The 25,780-nt window shown below is 41.2% G+C and overlaps 1 protein-coding gene and 1 long non-coding RNA gene across 4 annotated transcripts in view; both read right to left on the bottom strand.

Annotated features, from left to right (window-relative positions):
- RTN4 (reticulon 4) overlaps nt 1-6,426 on the bottom strand; it is a 50,749-nt gene extending 44,323 nt beyond the window's left edge. For 2 of the 3 annotated variants that reach the window (XM_063327891.1, XM_063327892.1), the window contains exon 1: nt 5,858-6,426. In XM_063327891.1, coding sequence (XP_063183961.1) covers nt 5,858-6,296 — 439 coding nt within the window. In that variant the 5' untranslated portion in view covers nt 6,297-6,426. The remainder of the gene's footprint in view (nt 1-5,857) is intronic. The other variant, XM_063327893.1, reaches the window with a different exon arrangement.
- Nucleotides 6,427-7,444: 1,018 nt separating this feature from the next.
- Nucleotides 7,445-22,129, bottom strand: LOC134513775 (uncharacterized). The gene is made up of 5 exons (XR_010070505.1): nt 21,991-22,129; nt 16,068-16,181; nt 15,699-15,787; nt 11,863-11,923; nt 7,445-7,583 (listed from the first exon to the last, which is right to left on the bottom strand). It is a non-coding gene; the product is annotated as an uncharacterized LOC134513775 (long non-coding RNA).
- Nucleotides 22,130-25,780: the final 3,651 nt, after the last annotated feature.

Below are 25,780 nucleotides of genomic sequence, written 5' to 3'. Positions count from 1 at the left end.
CAGTGATCTCAGTGCTAGCTGTACTGTGCTGCCGGTCTTAGAAAACATTATGCAGTGTTTTCAAAGCATAAACAGGAGTAATTGCTATTTTAGATCATAAAACAAGAAATAAAAAACCCACCTGAAAACATACTTGACTGTTCTACTTAGAATAGGTCCCACAGTTCACTGTTTTTTTACTTCGTAATAATAGCTTTTTTTCTTTCGTTTCTAATGCAGCTTGATAGTTACACAATTTTCCTCCTACTTCACGCACAAGCGTTTCAGAATATCTCAGGACAATTTATCTGTAAGCTACATGTTGCTTTACATTTTCTAGCCAGCAAAAGACCAAGAATTATTTCCTTGCTTACAAAATATCTAGAACCTGAAAGACATTTTCAGATCGAACTATGCATTGCTAATTTTTGTATCTGAGCTTTGTAGTTGCTATAGTAACACACCAGCTCAAAAAAAAAAAGTTTATTTCATTCAAAATATTAACAGGGAAAAGAAAAACATAACCCAAGCACACCAAGACATGCCTCAAGTTGTAGGTTAACTGCCCTTTGTTATTCTGGTACCTTCCCAGCTCACCAAGACCAGACTACTCTGATGAGAGCTACCAAGCGGTTGGGTGTGGCAAAACGGACACTGAAACGGGAAATCAAAGCCACTAACCTCCCTCAAAATTGGGTGTCAAGCAGCAAAGACCCCATAGGATTCTAACAGCGTGGGAAAACCGGTCTCCGGGGTTAGAAGAAGGATGCCTATATGCCTTCTGCTAAGTAGCCAGTGCTACTTAGTGCTCTCCAAAATCCTCATCCTCCCCATCTTGGGCAGTGGAGGAAGAGAAAGGAAAAGTGAAAATAACATCCTCACAATACACCAACCAGAAAGTTATACTAGAAAAGTGCACTGCAAATTGCTGAACTAACACAAGACGCATCTGCAAGCCACTTAGAAATCATATTTTTGCCAATCACAGATCTACTTTAAGATTGCCTTTTAACCCTGCCAATTGCCAACAGCTTATTTCTCTCCTCATGAGCTGCAAGGTTTGAGTCACTTGGCCTTAGGCCTTTATAGTCCAACAACCGCTCATTTCTAACCCATCTATCGATCAGCTGTTACAATAGGACTTGACACTTTCCTGGCAATTTTGTACCAGTCAGCAGGACAAAAACACTGACTGGGAGGCTTAAATGTTGTCCTCGACTTACAGGAGTGGTTTTGTTAGTGGTTATCTGTGAGATAAGAAAGAGGTTCAGTGCTCACCAATGGAGATGCAACTGGGTGGACAAGACAGTCGTCACTTTCATAGACACGCTGCAAACTTCCTTAGGTACAAATAGGGAGGAAGGGAAAATAGGGCAAACAAGCAGTAGTTCTTTGTGGCTCCTAACTTGCGGTTTGTAGGATTTCATCTCCAAGGGGAAAACTCCCAACACAATTCAAAACTTCCCTGAGGGTTACATCATGATACGGTAGGTGGAAGCTGTGCGGTTTTATCCTGGAAAGCAAGTCAAAGGGTACACATGCAAAGCAAATACACTATCAAACATGGCAGGACTATCCTGGCACATACTTCAGGTTAACAGAAGAAATAGCTGTTTTGCCTTAGAAACTTATACTAGCTGAATTACAAAGCAGGCCCCCCGTGCACGCAACAATAAATAAAACCAAATAAATAAAGTGATCCCTTGTTGAACTCCCCTAGATGGGAACACAAAATACAAAACCGAAGATACTAGCTTTACTATAGCAGTCAAATTGCTGGTTACTCTCCTCGACATATGTCACTATAATGGAAACTGTGTAGTAGAAAAAAAATTACATTCTACCTTTGATATACCTAGGTTATGACCACCTCCCTTTACAGCTTTACTGACTGCATTTGGGAAGAGAAAAAATCTTGCACCTCAAAGAAACACTGAAGATCAGCGGCAATATATTTTAATAAGTGAAGGGTGCAAATGAAAGTCACCAGTGGTAGTATTCAAGGACAGCTATAATTTTACCAAGTCATGCTGCATTCTGTCCTTAAAATCCACACAACTCCTCTGTATGTGTCTATGCACACATAGCAGCACACCAGAAAACTCAGCAACACAGGAGAAAAAAAAAAATATCTGAGGAGCATATATGCTGCTTTAGAATTTGTACAAAACGCAAATTACAGGATCTGCATAACTCCACTGTGGGACGAAAGGTACACTCTATAGAGTGAGCAGAAGCAGGTATAGATCACTCCATCTAATCAGCTTGGTGAGGGTCAACTCTAATACAGAACAGTCTGTGTGCTTCTGGTACAGCTTGGGCCATCCCTGCTGACCTCTGCTTGACATTGTCTGGCACATAAGCAAACTGTTCATGAAACCTCTCCTCACCACCGATGAATTAAAACCAACTCCTATAAAACTAAATGGAAAAACACGACTAATTAATAAACTGACCCTTCACAGCATTTGTGTACGTATCGAACCGTGGCCAAGTTGCAGGCAACTGACACACAAGGAGAAATCTTCGTTCACTTCGGATGCTAGTCTGTGGCCAATACGGTGGGTTTATTATATGGGTTTCTTATAAGTGCAGTTGAACTTCAAAACACAACAGTGTCTTCCAGGGAAGTGATATATGACCTCCCTTTAAAAGCAGGATCTAGCGCTGCTAGGATCCAGGGCTTTAAAAATGGAAAGCAACACCTTATCGTAATTTACTGAGTAATCTTACTTTGGGCAGATAGGAAAAGAAAGAAAAAAAAAAAAGAAAAAAGAGCGCATTGTTTTTACCATGTAAAACTACCTCAAATTTACTTTTCTTTGCACTGTATGTAAATTTAGGCCATCGAAATATTAAAGTAGCAATCTTTCAAGAAGAACTGTAGTTTTTACTATCCACATAACAGTGAGTAGCAAAAAAAAAAAGTGTCCAGGAGAGTCTAAGTTTTACTGCAGTCCTCTTACTTGTTTTCTTCTCCAGCAAATATTTATATTAGCTCTTAAGAAGGCAGGCTGCTGATACACAGCCAGAGACTTGCATTACAGATAATTATGTCACAGTCTCTTGTAACAATAATACTGAATACTCCGAAGTACGTAACTAATAGTAATTACAAAGATTTACTTTTTAAAACACCTCCAGATATACAAATAATACATTGTAATGGGCCATCAAGTAGTCCATGCATTTTCTCTATTGTTACACTGACAAAAAGCAGCACCATGGCCTATTGTTGCACATAAAAGAATCCCTACTATTCTTCACTTGCTACAGGCAGTACTATTTTCTCCTCTTGGAAATAGAATTCCAAAGTTATTTACCTCAAATCCTCACTAAAGCAAAGCCTTAATTTTAAATACGAAGGGAACAGAACCTTTTCAAAATTTCTGGATTGTGAACTGCAGTTCTTCACTTATACCTTAAACTCATACAACAGCTGGAAGTAAATGAAACCCTAACTCTCCAGATGAGAGGGAACCATTGCAAACACATGGCTATCCACACCACAGTCACCCTGCCACAAGTTGTGGGCATCAATCTGATTTTGCCAATTTCACAGCAAGACTGAAAGTGAACTAATTTGAACCCAAGTTAGATATTGACTGAGATAGTTTTAACAGTATTACTAGTGGTGGTAATTAGCAGTATTAACCACCTGCTAAATACAAAAATAAAAAATACTCGATGTTTAAATGGATGCTCAACACGCTCAAAACTAAATACTCCTGCATCTGAGAGGACCGAAGTATTCATGACAGAAGTAGACGATGCTTTTATCAAAAGAATTTCTTCTCATCTAGTAGTATCAAGTACTTGAGACATACCCTCTAATATCCCAGCCCATCATTAGATGAGCATTATGGGTTACAACACCTTGTCTTTGGAAACCAGGCCTCCCAGAGATGACGGCCCTCACTTCAAAGCTCTAAATTAATCACTGACAAGTTCTGTCCCCTCAAATTAGGTCTTATAAAATAACTCTTTGACACCACTCCTCAGCTACACTACCCAATTCTCACATGGTTAGGTTTCCTCTACTCTATTAGACAAGATATATTTCAGGAATTATTGTGCTCCTTGACTTACCCTTCAGGGATCAGGGAGAAGAAAAACAAATCAGCTCTGGAAATCACACTTTTATCCCAACTTTTCAAAGCAACAGTAAGATTTGGTTGATCCTGTTCCTTCCATTCTGTTCTGCTCAAGCCTTCCATGGCTCCACTCAAATAACTTGCCTAGAAAAATATCTGTTCACCCATCACATAGCATCCCTCCTCTTAAATCTGTTGCAAGTTTTTGTCAGCATCTGCCCTCCAAATGGTGGAAATACATAAAAATTTATAAAAACCTCCTCGGTATATTGCTACACGGAGAGCTACCAGAAGAACAGAAAAAAAAAAGCAGGTTTCATGAAAGCTCAACGAACCATGAAGTCATGTCACATATGTAAATAAAATTAAGTTCAGGTTAAACAACAGGCTTTCTCATTGTTCCAGATGCTTTTTTTTTTGTAAATTACATCTCGAGTATCTTGTTCACTCTTACCATGACATCAAGTTATTATTGAAATCCTGCATCTTTAAACCATACACAACATAACAAATATCAACGACTATAAGAAAGCACCATCATGACAATGAGGCGCCTTGATTTGTTAATTTCCGCTGTTTTAATGACCTCACGTTAACTCCTGTATTTTACACTGAGCAAAAGGGGAGCCAAGGCACGATCGCAATCCGCATGAAACACGTTAGTCACGCCGGGTCAGCTCCTGCAATAGCCCTTGCAAGGGGTTTGGCACGCCGGCAGCAGCGGCTGCTGTTCGGAGGGGGCGGCACGCCCTCCCACCACCGCAGTTTTGAACTCGAGGTACCCCGGCATTGAGGGGTGATCCCCTCAGACAAGCCTCAGGTGGCAGCTACGGCCGTAGCTGCGGCCACCCAGGAGGCACACGGGAGGCTGACATTTTCCTCCCAGCGCTGCCACGCCTACAGCGGAGCGCAGCCTGCGCGCCTTTTGTGCTCCCGCACGCCCTCCACCACTTTAGCGTTCCCTCTCGGGGATTCAGACTCGCCGTCCGGAGGCGGGGCGCGGCGCTCCCCACAAACCGGGGCTGGTCGCGGGGCTGCGGGCTCTCCCGGGCCCGCAGAGACGCCCATCCCACTCGCCTTCCTCCGGCCTCCCCGCCTCGCCACGGCAGGCCTAGGAAAGGCGGCAGCCGCTGCTCTTGAACTCCTCTCCCTCGCCCCTCCCAGCGAGGTGATTTGTTTAAAAATGAGTAAGATTACAGGCATCCGTATTTCCCCTCCTCCCCCGCGCCCGCCAGCCGCAGGGCTGCCCGGCGCCCCCCACGCCCAGCCCCGGAGCCCGACGCGTCGGGCGGCCCCCCGGGGTGAACCGTGCCCGAGATAACGCAGCCAGGTGACAGGGAAGCGGCAGCTGCGCCTCAGGGTGGGGTGGGGAGGGGGAGAACCGGGCGGGCGGACGCCCCCCGCCCCGTCCCCCCCCACCGCGACGCGGCCGTTGCCAGGCGGCGGCCCATGTGCGAGGCGGCGCTTCGCCCCGCCCGCCATTAGCGTAACACAGAGGGGAGGAGGAAGGAAAGAGAAGAAATTTTTAAAAAATAAAATAAAATAGGGGGAGGGGGAGCCCTTCTTTCCGCACGAGCTGCGGCGGGGCCGCGGGGAGCGGGGCCGCGTCCCGACGCGGATGAGGAGAGGGAGTGATGCCGCAGGAGGCGGCCGAAGGCCGGCAGACAAAGGGAACCTCACGGCGGCGCCGCGACGAGCCAGAACCGGAGCGATTCGGGCGGATGCGCCCGGCTGGGAGGACCGCTGCCGCCCTCCCCCCCCCTGCCCAGGGCGGAGGCACTTACCAGCCGAGCCGGAGGAAGACCCTCTTCTCCGGTGGGCGGCGGCGGCCGGCTCGGGCGGCTGGGGCTGAGCGGGCCGGGCGAGGTCCGAGGGCTGCTCCTGCGCGGGGGACGGCGTGGTGGCGGAGGAGGAGGAGGAGGAGACGGCTCCCGGGGGGCTCCAGCCGGGCTGCGGTGGCTCTGGGGCGGCAGGGCGGGGCGGCTCGGCGGGGCCGCCGAGGTCCAGCAGCTGCGGCGGCCGCTCCTGCAGGGCTGCGGCGGGCGCCGCGGCGGGCTTCCTCTCCATCACTTCGAGCTGCTCGTCGAAGTCTTCGTCTTCTTCCTCCTCTTCCTCTTCCTCCTTCTCGTCGTCGAGCACGAACTGGTAGTTGAACTGGGGCTGCTGCGGCCGCGCCGGCCCGGAGGAGGAGGAGACCAAGGGCGACTGGTCCATCTCGTCCATGGTGCCTGGAGCTGGCGGAACAATGAGTGCGCGGCGCTAGGGCTGTGCCTCTGCCGACTGTGGGGGGAGGGCTGGGGTTGCGCCGCCGCTGCGGGACCTGGCTCCCACGCCCTGTTGAGTCACCGCTGGGGGAGGCGGCGGGGCGCGGCCGCCGCGGCGCTGAGCGGCGGCGGCGACGGCCAGTAGGAACGCGAGGGGGGAGCGGGACGGCCAATGAGGCGTGGCGCTGGAGTGCGGCCGCCTCATGAATATGCAGCGTGTGGGCGGGGCGAGAGGGGACGGCGAAGTCGGGTAAAGTTCAGCGCGGAGAGTGCGGGGTGGGGCCCGCGTTTGGGCTTCCCGGGGAGTCGGGCTGCGGGGTACGCGTCGGCCGTAACCCGGTTTGTCTCACCGTGGATGCGACCGAAGGGTCCCGGGGCACCGCAGGGACCGCAGGGGGTGAGGCTCCTTCCCTGTGCCGCTCCGGCATCGCGCCGATCTTCACCTCTTGGGTGGGAAGTGGAGCCGGTCGGCGCCTTCCTCCGAGGGCAATGGAAGTTTTAACCAGAACGCCATGCAAAACTACTTACTGTGTCTGAAAAAAATAGACCGGAGGGGAGACATTTTCAACAGAGACAAACGTGTTTAACCACTCGTATGGGTTTAAATCGGCCATCTGAACAGATCTAGCCATCTCTGTAGAATGTGAGTTGGGCAACTTGTGCAGGAGGCAAATGGCAGCTTGTTCACAAAGCAAAAGTTGGCGTATGCCGCCGTGCTAGGGTCTGGTGTGGTCTCTTGCTTTCTGCTCAGAGACGGAACATTGGCTGAGCCCCTGAGGGTAACACTTTAACTAAAATGGTGTATATTTTGATGCAATTTTCACCCACACAGCTACCACAGTAAGACCAAAAGGTCTTACAATTCTATATTTAATATTCTTCCAACATTATTATGGATTTTTAACCCACAGATGATTTGTTCTCCCACATGCGGCTGTATAAAGGGATCAGTTCATGGAAACACTGACAGCAAGCAAACTGCAAGCAAACACAAGGCCTTAAGGAAAAGAAACAACAACTCTCCTGCCACTTACGTTTGGCCATGTCAGATACAGCGTATGCAAAGATGGATATTCAGGTGGGACGTCCCATTAAGCAGAATGACTGATGACACTCTGGCAACAGGAGAGGTTCCGGAGTGGGCTCTGTTCAGCGTACCCAAATGCATGGAGGGTGGCTGCATTTCATACTGCAGAGGGAAGAGTCTCTAGCATGAAACTTGGGTTAGATTTCCAGCATTCGGGGACTTTATGAAAAACAGGATGGCAACACAGAAATGGAATTATGTCAGTTATCCCTGAATGGTATTTTTGATCTGGTAGAAATGGTGGGTCTTGACTTGGAGGATCACAGTCCAAGATCTCTGCTGTAACTCCAGTATCAGCACTTCCACTTCACTGAGCCAGTAATTAATTTGGTTCATAGAATCATAGAATGGTTTGGGTTGGAAGGGACCTTAAATATCACCTAGTTTCAACCCCCCTGCTGTGGGCAGGGACACCTCTGACTAGACCAGGCTGCTCAAAGCCCCATCCAGCCTGGCCTTGAACACTTCCAGGGATGGGGCAGCCACAACTTCCCCGTGTAACCTGTTCAGTGCCTCATCACTCTCACAGTAAAGAATTTCTTCCTAATATCTAATCTAAATCTCCCCTCTTTCAGTTTAATACCATTACTCCTCATCCTATTGCTCCACTCCCTGACAAAGAGTCCCTCCCCATCTTTCCTGTAGGCCCCTTTTAGGTGCTGGAAAGGTGCTGTAAGGTCTCCCTGAAGCCTTCTCTTCTCCAGGCTGAACAACCCCAACTCTGTCAGCCTGTCCTCATAGCAGAGGTGCTCCAGCCCTCTGATCATCTTCAATGGCTATCCGCTGTACCTGTTCCAACAGGCCCATGTCCTTCTTGTGCTGAGGGCTCCAGAGCTGCATGCAGTACTCCAGGCGGGGTCTCACCAGAGCACAGTAGAGGGGCAAAATCACCTCCCTGGACCTGCTGGCCATACTTCTTTTGATGCAGCCCAGGATGCGGTTGGCTTTCTGGGCTGCAAGCACGCATTGACGAGTCATGTTGAGCTTCTCATCCACCAGCACCCCCAAGTCCTTTTCCTCAGGGCTGCTCTCAAGCCATTCTCTGCCCAACCTGTATTTGTGCCCTGGATTGCCCCGACCCAGGTGCAGGACCTTGCACTTGGCCTGGTTGAGTTTCATGAGGTTCACACAGGCCCACCTCTCAAGCCTGTTCAGGTCCCTCTGGATGGCATCCATTGTGTCTACTGCGCCACACAGCTTGGTGTCATCGGCAAACTTGCTGAGGGTGCGCTCCATCCCACTGTTCGTGTTTCCGACAAAGATGTTAAACAGCACTGGTCCCAGTACTGACCTGAGTCTTCTTTTTACTTATTTATTGCTACCCAGTGTCTTACACCAGCTGCCACCGTGTAAGTGCATGCAAAGAAAATCTTAACAATACTCCCTCTCTTTTCCTACCAGCTAGTCAGTTTGGAAAATGGAGAGCACTCAGTTCTGGGTAAGGTAAATTCTCATAACATTTTTACATTTTGAAGAAGCTTAATATACTGAATTGCATTAAGAATTGAGTAACAAGCTGGTGATGGCTTTTATCTAAAAAAAAAACCTCAAACAAAACAGGCCAGATTTAATAACCTTATGGATGGATAACAGTCTGTAATCTTCAGTGGCATTTTACCTCATTCACAGTAGATGACCAGGCCTGAAATATTTTACTAAAAGGAAAATTCACGTTTTCTGTGTGGTCCTAATAACCGTGTCAATATACAATACCCTGATTCAGATCTGTCACTAATTTATTACATACCAGGAAAGGAAATAGAGTTTTATTTATTTTTGTATTGTAAATCTGCACTTTTTTTGTGTAACAAATAAAAAAACTTTGAATAAGTTCTTTATAATTTCACCAGACAATCTTTTTTGCATCTCTTGGTTAAACAAGAAAACGGAATTTTAACATTCCATTAAAATATACCCTAAGGCAACAAGGTACCTTTAAAATTTTGTAAAATTTTGAGCACAGACACAGTGCTGAAACTAATTTTAACATATCTAACTGCAGTGATTTTTGGTCATCTGCAAGTAGGAAAAATCTATATATAGTTTGGCTGATTTTATCAGAATGTTTGCAAGAGAATCCCATCATCAGTTAAAGACAAATGAAAGCGTTTTTTATTTAGAGAAAGGAAGTGACTAAAGGTCCTGGAGGGAAACAGGAAGGGAGTTCCAGGTAGCCTAAGCCAGTCAAATTAACAAGCAAGAGAAAAATACAGCTCTCCAATCAGTAGGCTGTACTGCAAAACACCCTTTCTTTTTGCTCTTTGGAAAAATATTTTTACAATTCTTATATGAAAGTTGTCAGCAAGTAGGAGTACTTCACAGATATTCAGCAAGTTAATTCACAAACTTAGTTTCCATGAGGTGTTTTCATCTAGCAAGCTTAGGGAGAAAAGCATTCAGTATGTGGAAGAGAAGCACCAGTTGGTGTGTTTCTGAATTTCCACAGCAGTGCTGACAATGGCTATGTACTGGTTGGATGTTTTTTCTTTCCGCTGTCACTGTCTGCTTGATCTTACACAGAACTAATACGAGATCACAGCGTATTGTAGACTAGAAAAATAACTGTGATGGGACAAATACAATATTATCGCTTCACAGCAGCATCAAACAGAAAAAAAACGTTTGGTTTCAGACAGCAGTCAGCACTTTAAAAAGATGCAGTTATAATTGCAGGGATGGTTGGATTTCTGTCCCTCCTTTTACGCTCAAAATACAATCCTCCAGGTTCCAGGCATCATGTCTTTATCTCTGGAAGGATAAAACTCTCCCGTTCTTTTGTTTTCAGATTATGCCTTTGCTACAGTGCCTTCTTCAGCCTGTCTTCATTTGAACATGCTGTACTTCTTTTCAAGATCAGTAGTGCAATATCGTGACAAAATCACTGTTTAGTTTATTAATACAAATGCAGCATATGGAGGGAAAGGTGTTAAAGCAATAGTACAGAGGGATTGCCATCTCTTGATGGTAACTCAGTCAGGTTCAGCTTTATCAGATCTTCTGTGGGACCTGCCTTTCAGCCTGGTCTTCTGCAATAATTAACATTTTCTTGACAGTCACTTTTTAAACCTTTTATGTCCTTTAGTGTTATGGGCACTTCCTATTCTGGAATTGTTTCTAACACCCCATAGGCTGACTTAGGTGGAGCCAATTTTTCCACTTTTTTTTTTTTAAATCCCCCCAACATAATCTTGATAAATCAAACCAGTCTATTTCTACAGTAAATGTCCTAATAACCGTGTCAATATACAATACCCTGATTCAGATCTGTCACAAAACATTCCTTAAAACTTCTTCAGTCAGCCAGCTGGGTGCTGAGCCAGTCCATCTGCATAAATTAGAGCAATTTAGGGACAGCTCTCAATTACACCAACTGCCATGTGTGCCAAATTGCCCTTAGCTGTAGCTTTAAATTCCTACATCCAGGTAATTTCTTCCTAGGGCACAACTTGGTATGTTTAAGCTTTCACTCAAAGGAACCAAAAAATGATGTTACGACAGTGAACAAGAATATATTTCCTCACCATTAAAATACACCAGCATCTGAAGTGAATCAAAGCACCGACTGATAATACACGATGCTCTCCAGCAAATGAGACTATGACTTGAGGAATTCACCTCACTAAAACCGCACAGGAATCCACCGTTAATTGGATTTTGCCGTGACTACTCTTTCCCTTGCAAAAAACCATTAGGTCTTAAAAAGATGATACACAGTTAAGCTATCAATTTTACATGTTACAGACATTCAGGACCCTGAGCAGTGGGGTCCATCCACACCCAAAGAAGACATTGTTTACACTGAAGAGAGATGAGACTTCTGTGCGAAACCTCGAACATTTCCTGTGGCACTTCCATGTTCTTGGATAACCTCCGATCTAAATACTGACCCCAGTGAAGGCTGCTTAACTTGTAGGACTAACAAGTTCCCAACAAGCAGATAGTGTGGATTTAAAATAAATATTTTCCTTGAAGTTCTTTCCTCTCTGCCTGGTCAGAGGGGTGAGGGTTGGACACTTTGTAGGAGTGTGTAGTCAATCAGAAAAGTCCTTAGGTGGAAACTAAGACTAAAGACTTACCTTTCATTCTTACGATGATGCAATATATTAATAACAAAATTGAATCAGATGTTTCTATTCACATGTTAATAATAGTATATTAGGAAAACAAAGCCATGGGATGTGGCAGAATGATGTACGCTAAACAATTTTTAATACCACTTTCTAAATCCATCAGGTCACTGTAGAAAATTTAAAGGTACAAGAATGTGAAGTCTTCTGAGACTCTCTGTGAGCATTCCTAAACTTTTCTAAGGAATCAGAATGAATGGTGAAAATTTTTCAAATTATCCAGAATACAGGTAATTCCCCGCTTCAGGTTTAATATTGCTACTCTTCAGCCCTCCACACTTTTAATAAATACAACTAAATTATTCACTTACCAGCTTGGCTGTAATACTTCACACTCTCAAGGAACCGTAAGGACCCCCAGCTTCATTGAACCTAGACACAAAAAATCCATTCTCTATTAATACCTCATGCAAACGGATCAAGATAGTATCATAATTACTTTTTCTAATTCATGTTCTCCCCTCTTACTTTTCATTTAAACAGGAATGCTTAAAATCAGTATCAAGTTTAGATCTCAGCATCCCTAAATCTATACCCACAGACATGTCTAAAATCAAACTTTTCAGCCTGAATACGTGGCTTTTTTTTTTTTTTTTAAGGGTTTTATTACAGTTCTGCTCTGGTTTATGTGAATATGCCGCACACGGTAATTAAAGTAATGAACCAGCAGTGTTTGTTCCCTGTGTGTCTGGGGGTTCAATGGAGGGAAGAAGGTCCATTGATGCCCAGTACCTTTCAGGTCATTTGGACTGACATATTCGTGACGTTCAATTCCCAGGGAGTGAAGGAAGTACAAAGTATTCATTACATTGCAAATTAGAGCACAGAGTAGTTTTACAAGTTACAGGTGTAGTTTTAGAGCAGGAACAGAATTTGGATGGCATGTTCCACGCTCAGAGTATCTAACCTCTGTCTAAACCAGAGGTGCTCAACGCCTGGTTTCTTAACTTGGAATGTAGCAAGTGACTGAGCTGAATTAGCTGAACAAGCCAACTGAGGAAAATACATTCCCTGCGTATTCAGGAGAAGGTGCAGGTGGTATATCTGGTCTGGCAGCACCACTGTTCTGATTTCAGATGCAGAGCAAGTGATGCCACTATCTTGGTGACCAGAATTTACAACTCCAACAGCAAGAACGAACTACCTGAAATCATGGTATTTTATCTACATTATTTTAATGTCTTTTTTAAAACTTAGGAATTCATAAATGTTATAATAATTTGGGATTTTAAATGGTTTGCTTTTTTAAAGGAAAAGTGCATATAATTTAAATTAGAAATCAATTTTTGCTCTTTTTATGCACTTATACTTACTGACTTGGAAAAGAAACAGCCTAGTTACCAATATTCAGGGTTATTCCCTTGGCCTCCAAATATGCCCAAGGAGTAAGCAGATTGATAGTAGCAACATTTTCACCATTAGTATAGAGAAGGTTGATGGCATTGCTACTGGGATTATAAAACTTGAAGATACAAGCCAGGTTTACACTGGAAGCAACAGTACTGATTTTAAATGCCTCACGTTTGAAAGGTACCAGCCCACCATCTTCCAGCACTTTGCTCACTGCTTAATAACTTGCCCCTCGTAACTGCTTTCATTAGACTACAGCAGCTGGAGTCTTCACTGGAGTTATGGTGGTGTTTTGGGGTCGCAGTGCATTTTTGACTTCCAAAGACAGAAGGTATGGCAGCTTTGGAAGACAACACCAAGGCTGTGACCGCTGCTTCTGTCTTACAAGCGTTTAGGGAGCTCTTCCTTTTATTTGGGTCAGACAAAGATAGGACAGCTAAAAAAATTTTCAACACGCTTACCCTGCTTTGTCAGTATCACATCAAGCTGATCATACCTGAAGCCCTTTATCTACCTCACCTTTCTCCACGTAGAACGCTCCAGCTTTTGAACACTTTGAACAATTTCCGTTAAATATGGCAGTGGCAGAAGATTCAAGGTTATAAAATTCCTGCTAGTTTTGTAAAAATCAGCAGCTGGATAAATTACAGACAGCTGATAATCTCTCCTGTGGAAAGGGAGCCAGGAGAATTCAGTTGTTACCCCATTCCATTTGGGAGCCATCAGCTAGTATGTAGTTTTTACAAGCGTGTGTGTCTTTCACCGAGATGGCAAAACCAAAAAAGGAGGATGAGAGAGGTGTGAGAATGACTGAAGATATTCCAGGATAGAGATGCAAACAATGTAAGACCTGAAGCTACAGGAAACCTGAATTTACTAGTTTTACTGGTTTTGGAACTAGTTTCTGACTGTTGTAGATAGGGATGTATTTTAGGTGAGTCATGCCAGTGGAACTGTGGTGCAGGCTACCTAGGTGCAGCTACAGTTTTGGCAAAGACAGGAAAAAAAGAAGGGAAATAAATCCTGTAGGCTGAATTCTCTCTGATGTATGCTGTGAAAAGGAGCAGAAACAAAAGGAAAAGATCTTGAAAAAACAGTACATGAAAAAGAAGTTACATAGGGCTACTTTATTCCCCAAAGAAAATCAAGGTTCTTTAGACTTTCTCGGGCGTGATGTTTGGCATGTATCACTTATTCTAAGCTATTTTCAAATGCCTTTTTTTCAGTGCAAATATAGTTTTTACTTTTCTCATTGTAACTTGTGAAAAACCAACATATATCAGTAAAAACTGACTACTTGAATACCATGTAACAGCTGCTTAAATTACTAGGCTACTAGCTAAGATTAACTGGTTTTATTCAATTAGGTAGAATCAGGTTGCTAAACAGTGCAAGTTTTAATGTATGAGCCTGGAAATAATGATAACATGACCATATCCTGGGCAGAAATGCCCGGGTAAATTGAAAAAAACAAACAATCAGTTTGGCTTTAGAGGCAGCTAGCTATATGTTATTTGTTTCTAATCAAAATCTTACCCACTTTAAGCATTAGAAAATAAAATCAGAATTTAGGACTAGCGGGTCTTTAAGATTTATCCAACTAAATTGATTCAACAGAGTTCTTGTAAATTTTGCATTGTGCTATTGTAAAGTTGAGCAGATATCTCTGATGAAGCACATTACAACCTCGTGAGATACCAAGATGTATGTGCAATTTATACTAACTAAACGTAATACTTCATCAAAACTTCTATCCTGGATTTCCTGTGAAGTGGGTGATGGTTACTACCTCTGCCGACTCAGCCTCGCTGCAGACTCAGTTTCTCTGCCCTGATCTCAGGCACTTTGCCCCCTGCCCCCTCTCCAAATCCATTTCTGTGGCTGGCCCAGGATGCTGAACTTTTACAAGTAATTTATGTATCCCACTGTGGGATAAGAGGAAAGACAGCTGGGAGCAGACAAAAAGAGATGCTAAAATGGACTAGACCTCCAGCTGCTGACACACACGGAATAGAAAGATCAGCCCTGGCAACTGGCACAATCTGAAACTATTAACTGCAGTTCCCTCAGACTAAAACAGCCCAGGACTGGTTAATTCTTACTTCTTCATATAGCATCCATCTAACTGCAACCAAGTAAAGATAAACATCTCATTCCTAAAAATAGTACAGGATACAATCTCTCATATTTTTCAGAAATAGCAAGTGCTATTTTAACTGCTTTAACAATAAAATCAGGTGCCCCCATATAAATACATAGTATACGATACACTGGGTCAATTTTAGATCATTTTATGGCAATTGGATGATATTTAAATTTTTATTGCATTCCTAACAATATGTCGTTTTTAAACACACGGTGTTAGGGATTTTGTCTTCCTCTGCTTGGAAATTTCAGTTCAGATTTTGGATATTCCTTCAGCCTAAGTACTTATGCATTCACGGTTGTGTGTGGCATATATATATATATATATACATGTATGTATTTATAAAAGCATATGCAAAGTGTGAACCAAAAAAGCAAAATATACTGTCTCTAGCCTGACCGGCTGTTTGGCTTTGTTTAATTAGGTTCATGTTTACCCTGTGGAGTGCTTAGGCTTCCTGGTCAAGTACCAAGGCTCACTGCATTATGCAACACACTGGCATGTTACGAAGTCAATTCCTCCTACACATAGTTCATAAGCCACAATACAACAGGTGGATGAAAGACATGTTGCGTAGGGGTGTTTTGGAAAAACGAGGTAACAACAAACCAAAGAGGTCAGTGGAAAAAGAGCAGGCAGTTTGCCACCTACCATTATTGGTTAGTTGATTTCTCTTGCAGATGTTTTGGATTTGCTTGGATTTGAAAGATAGATCTAGAAGCAAGCAAGGAAATATATACCTACATAGAAAAAAAAAAAAAGGGGGTAAAAAATTGATCTTCAGTGAGCGAAGAATAGCGTCCCATAATGTTAAGTTTAGATACATAGGCAGACCAGAATATAACAAACATATACAGGCACTATATATATTATTATAGGTAATGGCATACACTTCTGTGAGTTCTCCTCAGTTGTAAGCTTCTAAGGCGAGACGACATAATCTCCTATTTACAGAGCGTAACAGCACAAACCCATAACCCTGATCACAGCCTCTGTATGATGCATCGATATTATAAATACCTCTTGCCAGGATGGGCTTATGTTTTCCTTTTTCAATCAGCTTTCTCACAACGCTGCAGACAGGCCAAACGCGTCAGCCGGAAGCACTGCTGAACCCCGCGCTGGTAACTCCCACTGCGGAAGTTTAGAAGAATCATCATGCCGATGAAGTTAATGGCACAATATACAGAACAATTCAATTTCCATTTATTCTGCTTCATGTCAGCACATGACTGACTGACTTCAAAATCCTTTCTGAGTATTGGCAACACACAGATGTGTGGGATATGTGTAGGCAATGTTTGTAGCCATGTCACCTGGGGCAATTCACACGGGATTTGACGAGATAGGCAAGTTTGGGGTTTGGCAATTCTCGGATAAGGAACGCACAAGATTACTTCAAGAGACAGTGTTGAGTATTTGTGTTCTCGGCGCTACTACACAGAAACTCTGACGCTGCCATAAGCTGTGTGGTACTCTTCCAAAAATAATGGCCATCTAAAATAGCAAGCGTGAATAACAGCTGGCTGTTCCTGTCCATGTCTCTGAATGCAGTCATTTTCTCAGGAAGAGCAACGCAATACTGAAGCCGGGAGTTTTGGGGCTTGTCGGCAATGGTTAGGTGGGGAAGAGTTTCACATGGCAATTGAGAAAGGTGGGAATGTGTGTGCAGAAACTGTGAATGATAGCTGAGCAAGTTCCCGGTGATTTGCAGCCTGGTTGGGAGGACCAACCAAGCAGTATCAGTCAGCAGCAGCTGGAAAAGAAAGAAAATAGAACAAAACGGAACCTGTATCCCTAAGTTTTTGAAAGAAAGGTCTGTGGTCAGAGATGAGATGAGTAGGAGAGAAAGAGTTAAATGAATCATGAGCCCAATATACAGAAATGGTAAAAGATGAAGATAAAAAGGAAAGGGCAAGAAATCCCCTTTTCTAGCAGAAAAATAGATGACGCAGAGAAACAGTGAAAAATGAAATTTCAGGTTACCTTGCTGCACTGAATGTATTAATAGTTGGATTCAGTTCTGTTATTTGAAATGAAGACAGAAGAAAGGAAAGGGCATAAAATCACCTTCCAAGCAGAAAAACAGATGAGACAGAAAACTAATGAAAAATCTAATTTCAAGTTACCTTGCTGCACTGAATGTATTTATAGTTATTTTAGATACGCATGTAAGCCTATATTCTTCTTTATTCTCCCTTCTCATTCAAAACTTATTTCGAATGACCAATTTTTCATTCAGGCATGTGCATGTTGCATGTTAGTGTTACTACAGTAAAATGCCGTTGTTTATGGATAGTGGAAGGCAAGAGGACTAAAATCTGGTGCAAGATAAATCGAGAGGGAGTTGTTACTGTGTTTTTAGTATGACGAGGACTCACCGCACAGCTTGACCTTCCATTCTGCTCATTCTAATTATATAAATGTATTAAAATAGGAAGGTGTTGCCCTAAGTTAGGCAATATTCTGAAATAACCATGCATTCATTTAATGGATAATAACAAATTTGAGTCTCTGCATTTATGTGTACCACTAGGATTGAACTTCTTGTAGACTATGAATTCGTCCTCAAATTACTATTAAGCAAAAAAACCCAGCCACAAATAAAAGCTGAAAAGACTGAAAAGAATGTATAATGATAAGCAAAACCTTTATTATGATTAAACCTTTAGTGCGATTAAAGCATTTTAGAAAGATTCCACCTAAAACCCAGAAAGCACACGAGAGCTGGGGAAAAAAAATCAAAAGGCGTTCGAACTTGGAAATGAACAGTGCAAGAGATGCAGCTATTTAACTCATCACTTCTTCAGCGGAAGTAAGTATGACTCCAGTATAAACATTTCGAACCCCGGGACTGGTGCAGCGAAGTGAGGAACACAAGTGAGCTAAACTGGCAAGAGTTTGGGAAAGCAATATGAACCACAGATAGCAGGGGGAGAAAAAGGACACTTACAAAGAAGCTGTCATTGTCCTAACATAAGGTTACCAATATTAATATAATCCTCGATGCTCATGAGGGTTTGAAGTACCCCAAGAACAGATCTGAAACCCTGCTCCATCCGTTTGAGAACTGTGGATTGTGGACCACTTTCTGAACGCGCAGCAGCCCTGCACAAATCATCTCCCCCTCGTTTCTCCAGAGGGAGCTTTTCTTCTATGCAGCTCTGCAGCCTGAGGAGCACAACCTTATTCTAAGAATACCACAGCACTTTGTCACAGCTTTACATGTTAATGACACTGGTAGACTGTACTGTTTTCAAAAGATAACCCTGGAAATGTGGGAAATCATGCAAATGTACATTTGCTTCAGGGAAAAATGAAGCGATCCTTAATTTTTACCAACCTCCTTAAAGACTAGCTCTGGAGAGTTCATGTTATGTATTTAAGAGAATTGTCTCTAAAATCAGATCCAATCTTCTTTGCAAAGAGTTATTGGATTAGATACCTTGTATAGATGCAGGCTGCTTCATTGAAATCAATGCGCTATTGGGAATTAGTGTTAGCTGAGAATCTGGCTTGCTACAGTTAGGCTTAAGAGGTTCAAAATTAACTAAATGAAACTTGGGCTACACGAAAAGCGTATTAGCAGAAGATATCTCTGTGCAGAATAACAAGCTAAAGTCTGATACCAAATTTACCATACATCCCAGAAACGTGGAAGTGGATGGGACCATCTGACTCCCAAAGTCTGCCTTCCCGATGTTTAGTCCAGAGAGATCAAAAGATCATCCACTCTTCATATACCCATATATCACAAGCTAAAAATACTTTCCAATACCCTACTGCAAGCTTTCAGCCCATAGCAAAGACCAAAAGCTAGAATCTTTTCTTTTCTTTTTCTTTTTTTTTTTTTTTTTTAAGGAATGACAGTACATCTCTTCACATATAAACTTTAGACATACTCTCTGTCCAAAATGAGTTACATTCTGTTTCCTGATATTGTCTCTAATGGCCTGCAGCAATCTTCCTCTGTATATTTGAAAAAAGCAAAACCGAACTGGGTTTGGTTTTACTGCTGTTGTTCAAACTTGAGCCCATATTCCCACTACTTTAGCCATACAGTTTCTATTTGTGATGGAATGCAACACTGACACTAAAGAAATCAAGAGACAGATTTAGTAGGACCATCCTGTGATTTCAGGCTGACCAAGAACAATCCATAAAAGGGCTCTGCAAAGTCTGAAAAAAAAAATCAAGAAAACAAATCTTTAAAGTAACTGTTGTTTATGATCTTGTTTGTTTAGAATTGTATACTAGGTTTTGTGTAACATGTATTTTTAATGATATCTGGCTTAACTATTAACTGTGTCTTTGAAAATAAGTGAATGTTGCTACTCCCTGTATTTTTCAGAAATTAATGGAATGAGATGTACCCATAAAATGATCTTCAACTGCACCCATTTTCTTTTATCTGCAGATTTCATCTAATCTTTGTACTTGATTCTAAGCTGAAGGTTCTCCTGAATAAAGTCCACATATTTCTAAGAACAAGCAGTTCAGATATTTCTATTCTAGTTACCACCATACCACAAGAACTGAAATAGCATCAATTAAAATTGTCATTGACCTCTTACAGAGCACTGATATAAGTGCCATTCTCCCTGTGTCCCAGCTGCTTTTTATACAATGGGGCATTTGATTTCCTCTGAACATTTGATAGAAAAATTAAACTGTCCAATGTTTCCAATTAAAAACAGTTTGTGATCTACAGTGGATTTAACTACTTAATTAAATCACTGATTAGGGATGTTGTCACAGCACTATATTCAGTTCTTTCCTTCAATCTGTAAATTTTTCAGTTATGAATCTAATAAGATTATCAGGAAGCTTAAATTTCATTCATATGCCAAGTATCACAAAGTTGTAATTAAAAATCATTACCACTATTCCATCTGCCACTTCTGGGTGCTGTCAGTGCACCTGACTACTCTGTATGCAGAGTGTTAAGAAATCTGCAAATTAACGCAATATGAACAGAGAAAATATCCGTGTTGTCTAGATAAACTCTATATTTCTTTTACAGCATCTCATGCTGCTCTTTTTCAAGCCTAGGAACCTCTGTGTGCTGTGTGCCTTCATGGGAGTGAAATGTTTCTCCTTTCTTTTTGGGAATATTGCCAATACACTTCCTTACCTCTTTCAGATGCAACTGTCCTCCTTCATGTCCCTGTTTTGTTCCATTTAGATCAGCGTAATGTTAGACCCTTTCTGCTGATGTGTATGCATCCAGAATTAATAGACTTCATCCACTACAAAAAGATGTTGGCAAGAGTTTTGCTGGCAGCAGACAGAGTAAGCACATAACTCCCTTAGTGGCTTAGTTACACTGGTTGCCAGCCACATTGAATATTGGCCGCAAGGTGCTTCCTCTTGACTTTTAAAGCCTTGTGGAATCTCGATCCCAGCGATTTCTGCAAGGCAGCAATTCCCTCACCTTCCTGAGTGCCAAACAGGCTCGCATGAGTCCTCTCTGTCTCACCAGCAGGTATACAGATGTGCCCAGATAACTAGCAACTTGACTGCACTTACTGTCTTTCTCCTGCAGAAATGTTCAACCCACTATGATCACCACAGTTACACAGAGATTGTATTCAAGGTGGGTTTTTTTTTCCCTTTCTTTTCACTAATGTGCAGGTTTGGCATCCAAAGTTACATTGAAGTTCTTTATTTTTATGTAAATGCTATATCTGGTTATTATAAATTAAAATACAAATTAAAGTTGTCACTCTTGGTCACACTCTTTCCTTAACAAAGTAAGAAATAGGTGACAAGCATACACCGATCCTGATGGCAGTTCATATTACTGGATTAAAAGATTAAAAACAGTTCTCTTTAGTATAAATCTGTCCAATTAATCTACCTTTATTTCAATCCAGTAAAACTTTCAATAAGTAGAAGACGGTTGTAATGCAATATGTAATTCAAGGACAACACTAATTGCTTATTGTTTTGACCCTTACATCCATGCATAAAATTGTAAGCACTCTGATACACTTGTATACCAACTAACGGGTCTTGGTTCTGCAGTGCTTGTATACGTGCGTTCCTCTTCAAAGTCACAACCTGCCCTATCTATCATCCAAAACTGTGCTTAGTAGCAAAGTATTTTCTGGACTGGATGTAACAGCAGGATTTATATTTTAGAAGTTTTTACTTTAAGAAAATTACGTTATATTCTGAAAACAAAACACAATTTAAAACAATTTATAGACATTTTCTAGGGGGGAGAGCTCTAGATTATGTTAAAGATGTGGTAGTTCCCTGAATTTCCTTTCTGCCCTATGACCTCTTTGGCCTTAATGGCACTTGCCTCAATACTGCCAGGAGCGGCAAAACCCAACAAGTAACAGAGTTTGTATCGATAGTCATAAATGCATCTGCAAAACAATTGTATGCCAATATGTAGTCACAATTGCATTTCAAAATACTATTTTGAGCATCAAACTCTAACTGAAAAGACAGTCAAACAATACTCAATAAATACGTTAACTAAAATAAGTTTGTTTTTTTTTCTTTTTTATGTACTTTGCAGGGCATTTGTACATTGGTCCTCTCACAAAAATGGTTTTCACAGATAAAATTTTTAAGCTTCTTTTTAACCAGACCATGCTTCAGGTTCCCAATAAAAGTTCAGGTTTTACAAATATCACCTCTTGGGGAAAAATTTACAAACATTGTTTCCAGAGAAACCCGTAGTCGTGTTTGAATGGAAGGCATAGCTTGTGTTTTTAAAATGCTTGTTATACTTAACAAAGTACTGACAAGGCTGCATTACAGAAGGCTTATTTGTGACCATTAAAGGACAGCATAAAATGAGAAAGCTGATACTGGCCTCTTTTATTTTACTGGAGAGTTTGGCTCAACTCCAATATTCCCTCATTTTAGGGAGTAGTTAATAAACTACTCGTCAATATAAGAAGACAAAATTATTCCACCACTTTACCTTTCTGGGATCATTTTCATTGAGGTCTGTTTCCTAGTTTTATTCCGCGTGTCAGAGCTTTCTGTGGCAGTCACAGCTCAATATAAAGTGAATGTGAGAAAAACCAGAAGCAGGTGACTTACTTTGCTGTAGCTGCTGCTACAGGTACGCTGTAATTGCTAGAAGTAAGCAATCATTTTTATCATCGTAAAAGAAGGCGTGGTTTACTTGGAGCTTGTCAGAGGGTCTGTAGGAGTTTTCACAACAGAGAATCAACACTGCTTTTATTTTAGCAACAGGAGCTGTTCAAGTGATGGTATTTAAGGAACGACGTCACATATTAAGGCTGTTTAGATACAACAGTGTTCAAAGATGTCAGTCAGGTTCCAAGTAGATAAAAAGTGCATCAGCTTATCAGCCAGGCATTTCTAGTGCCAGTGTGCTGCTTGCGTTTAATAAAGCAAGGCATGCAACGTAACCTCCATCCTGGCACAGAAAGATGCTTCTGAAGCCCTTTACACTATGTAGCACAGTTAGAAAATATGAATTAGAAGACTTGATGCATGTCTCTGAATGCTTACACTTCAATGGTTCAAGAAAAAGGAAAAAGAAAAAAAATCAGTGTTCTTACCTGAATCTGTAGTTTTTCTCTGTATTAGGAAAGATTTCAGTAAGACGGATATTGTAGCAGGAAATCCTAGGCAACCAAACGCATTTCAATTACTCTATTGGTGAAACATATTCAGCAGTGTGAAGTACTGATCTGGCTTTATAATTTTATCCAGATACATTTAACTTAAATGGAAGATTTGGCCCAAGATTTTTGGCCAATGGCACAATATATTTAAGTGTTCCCATGCATCCATGGAAAGACCAAAATCTACTCCTTTAAGTATCCCATTAGGTAAAAAATTGGGTCAGTGGCTGACATGGTCTGAAATTAGTTGGTATGACTGTAACCTCAGTAGAAATTTGCTTGATCACAACTAGATTTAAATTCGATCTTTTGTAAAAAAAAGATCAACAAATTGTTGATAGTCAAGTGGTCTAAATCTGATTTACCATATGCAATTCAACTGAAATCAACTGGATTATAAACACTGATGCCAGATTTTATTTGGTCCACAACCTTTATGATAAATTTGTTTTCAAATGTAGTCAGTTAAAAAAAAAATCTCCCTTTTCCTAAATGCATCTATCATGATTACACAGACAAGTTCATCTGAAAAATTTAAATTTTGCCTCCCAACATACATAAATCCAATCTTTTTACACTCCTGCAAATTTCTTCTTAATGGTTAGTAAGTGGTATGTCCTTTTTCAAAACACATTTTAGAAAGAGTATTTGCCACCGAAGTTTTTATAAATGTATTTCTGATATGTTTTTAAATTATCACATCTGTTACAACAGAGCCAAAAATTAGGCATTGTAATCATTTCTCTAAAGAATTTACACTGATCAAGACTCCATGCTGAAAACATTTACATGCATGAGTTCAATAAAAGTATTCACATAAATAAAATAATTCATGTGGAGAAATGTTGCAGACTTCATCCAAAAAAGATGATAGCACTCAGTAAAAAAACACTAGAATTGTCTTTAATACACATAGGATAAACCAAGCTGTCAGGCGGTGATATGTATTAAATTTTTATGAAGCAGTTTATGCCAAATATATTTCCTCTGACTTCATAAATGCAAACCAATTCATTTCCAGGCTTCACACATCTAGCAGACACTTAGAGTAGGCTTTAGAAATTTACATCATTACAAAGATATCAAAAATGGGCCTTTGCACTATTAACTATTTCAATAAATCTTATTATTAAGTTTCTAGCTTCCCCTAAATTGTATTTTACTGATTGTGTATCGAAGCAACAAGATTGCAACAGCGATGAAAAATATGTACAGCCTAGTTTGTTTTACATTGCTTCATGTTTACCCAGAAGCCAGAAATATCCAACAAACCTCACCCGTACATGTGAATTTTACTCGGGGAAGTAAGCAAGCCTGTGTTGCTTAACAGCAATACATAAGCGCATAAAGAATTAGCTCCAAAGAGAGGACCTGAATTTCAGGAATTAACCCTGAGAACTCGCTGAAATGCCTGCTCCCATTATCTTTGTACAGCCCCAAGGGACTGTAGAATTAGCCCTATTACGATACCAGAAATACAAGAATACTTAAATATAATTGAAAGATATCACAACTTCAGACTTTCCCAAATGTGACCTTATTTAATATTTGTTATGTTAAAGAGGAACAGAAGATGGTTGGGTAAAAACCTTTAACAGGGACTTGATTCACGGCACTCATGCCCACTGCATGACATAATCCTTCAATTTGAAATATTTTTCAAGCATTAAAAATGTCAAGCAGTGAGTTAAGCAGAGAATTATTTCACTAAATCCTGACTAAATAAAATTAACAATCCAGTAACTATTGCTTTCCCACTTTTAACCTGGACAGCAACCATCCAAACTGTAAGATATTTGGTATAGAAGGAGAAATGTAGAAATGATCACTGAATGTACTGACATAGAAAGTGAAAGTACCAAAGGGAGTAGCCAATGGGTAAACTGAGACAGTTAAAACTGAATATTTTGTTTGAAAAAAAAATAAAATTTTCACTCACACGACTAAAATTATTCTTAGTCATTTCCATGCTGTATCAATCATTCTTTTCTTTCTCTCCCCCCACCAGTATTGGACATAGATAATTTTTGTTCTTTCCTTGTTCCAAAATGAAATTAAAGCCTGTCTCAAAAAGACTGATTTTTCTTTCAGGAACTTTCATTTTGCTCTTTTGGCACTGTTCATTGTCTCCTTTGTTTAGCCTGTGTATGTAGTCTATGTACCTAAACCTGCCCCAAACCAAAATTATGACTTTTAGGCTAAAAATAGAAAGCACATTGTATCTGGTCTCCCTTTTGGAAGTATAAATTGGTTATATTCCTTGAAAAGAAGGAAAACCCTGTTGCTAGCTACTAGAAATATCTTTCCAATAGACAAACCTGATTGATTGAAAGAGTCTCCCTAGACCATAAGCCATTGAAGAGTCTCCCTGCTCTCCAAAGGCTCCCAGTGGAAGGCTGCCTTCCTTTTGAACTCTTCCCATGGTCGAAGCTGACACAGAGAGGCACAGAGTTCTTATTAAGGAGCATTTATATTAACATTGATTGTACACACGGATTTCACTCAGGAAGGCTAACGATAGTGAGTTAGTCCTTCACTTAACGTAAGCTGTCATGGCGACTTTTTTGGTTTAGGTTTTTTTTTGAGTTCAGTGTTTTCTTGTTTGGTTTTGGGTTTATTTATTTATTTATTTATTTACGAGCATTGTGGCAGTACAATGAGCATCCATGTTGAGATACAGCAGATTAGAGGTGACAATTGCTTAGTTTCTTAGTTGTCCAAGATGCACAATTGTATCAGTGCTAGAAACGTGGTTTTCAAGTTCAAACTGGACTACTTTATTGCACAGCATCAAGGCTACATTAATAAGGATTCTGAGGAGCATAGTTTTTTTTTCAAAGTTTTTGACCCAAACTCCCGTGTCTGTACAATATAATAAACATCTCAATAACCTCCCAAACAAATGAAACCCATCTTAAGTTGTCCATTAAGCAATTTTCAACCAAGGTAATTTACTTCCATTAAAACCAATTTGTAGGACAGTAAGAACATTTAACCACTTCATTATTTTATGTTATAAAAATGCTGGGCGATCTACCATGTTCAATGTCTCATTTCATGGCTGAACGAAAGCTATCACAGTCATTTTACGTATCTGATTCAGAAAATCTGCCA

The sequence above is a fragment of the Chroicocephalus ridibundus genome, chromosome 3 (genome assembly GCF_963924245.1).
Source record: "Chroicocephalus ridibundus chromosome 3, bChrRid1.1, whole genome shotgun sequence".
Classification (NCBI taxonomy): domain Eukaryota; kingdom Metazoa; phylum Chordata; class Aves; order Charadriiformes; family Laridae; genus Chroicocephalus; species Chroicocephalus ridibundus.
Note: the sequence above shows the minus strand (reverse complement) of the source record. Positions and strands in the feature narration are given on the sequence as shown.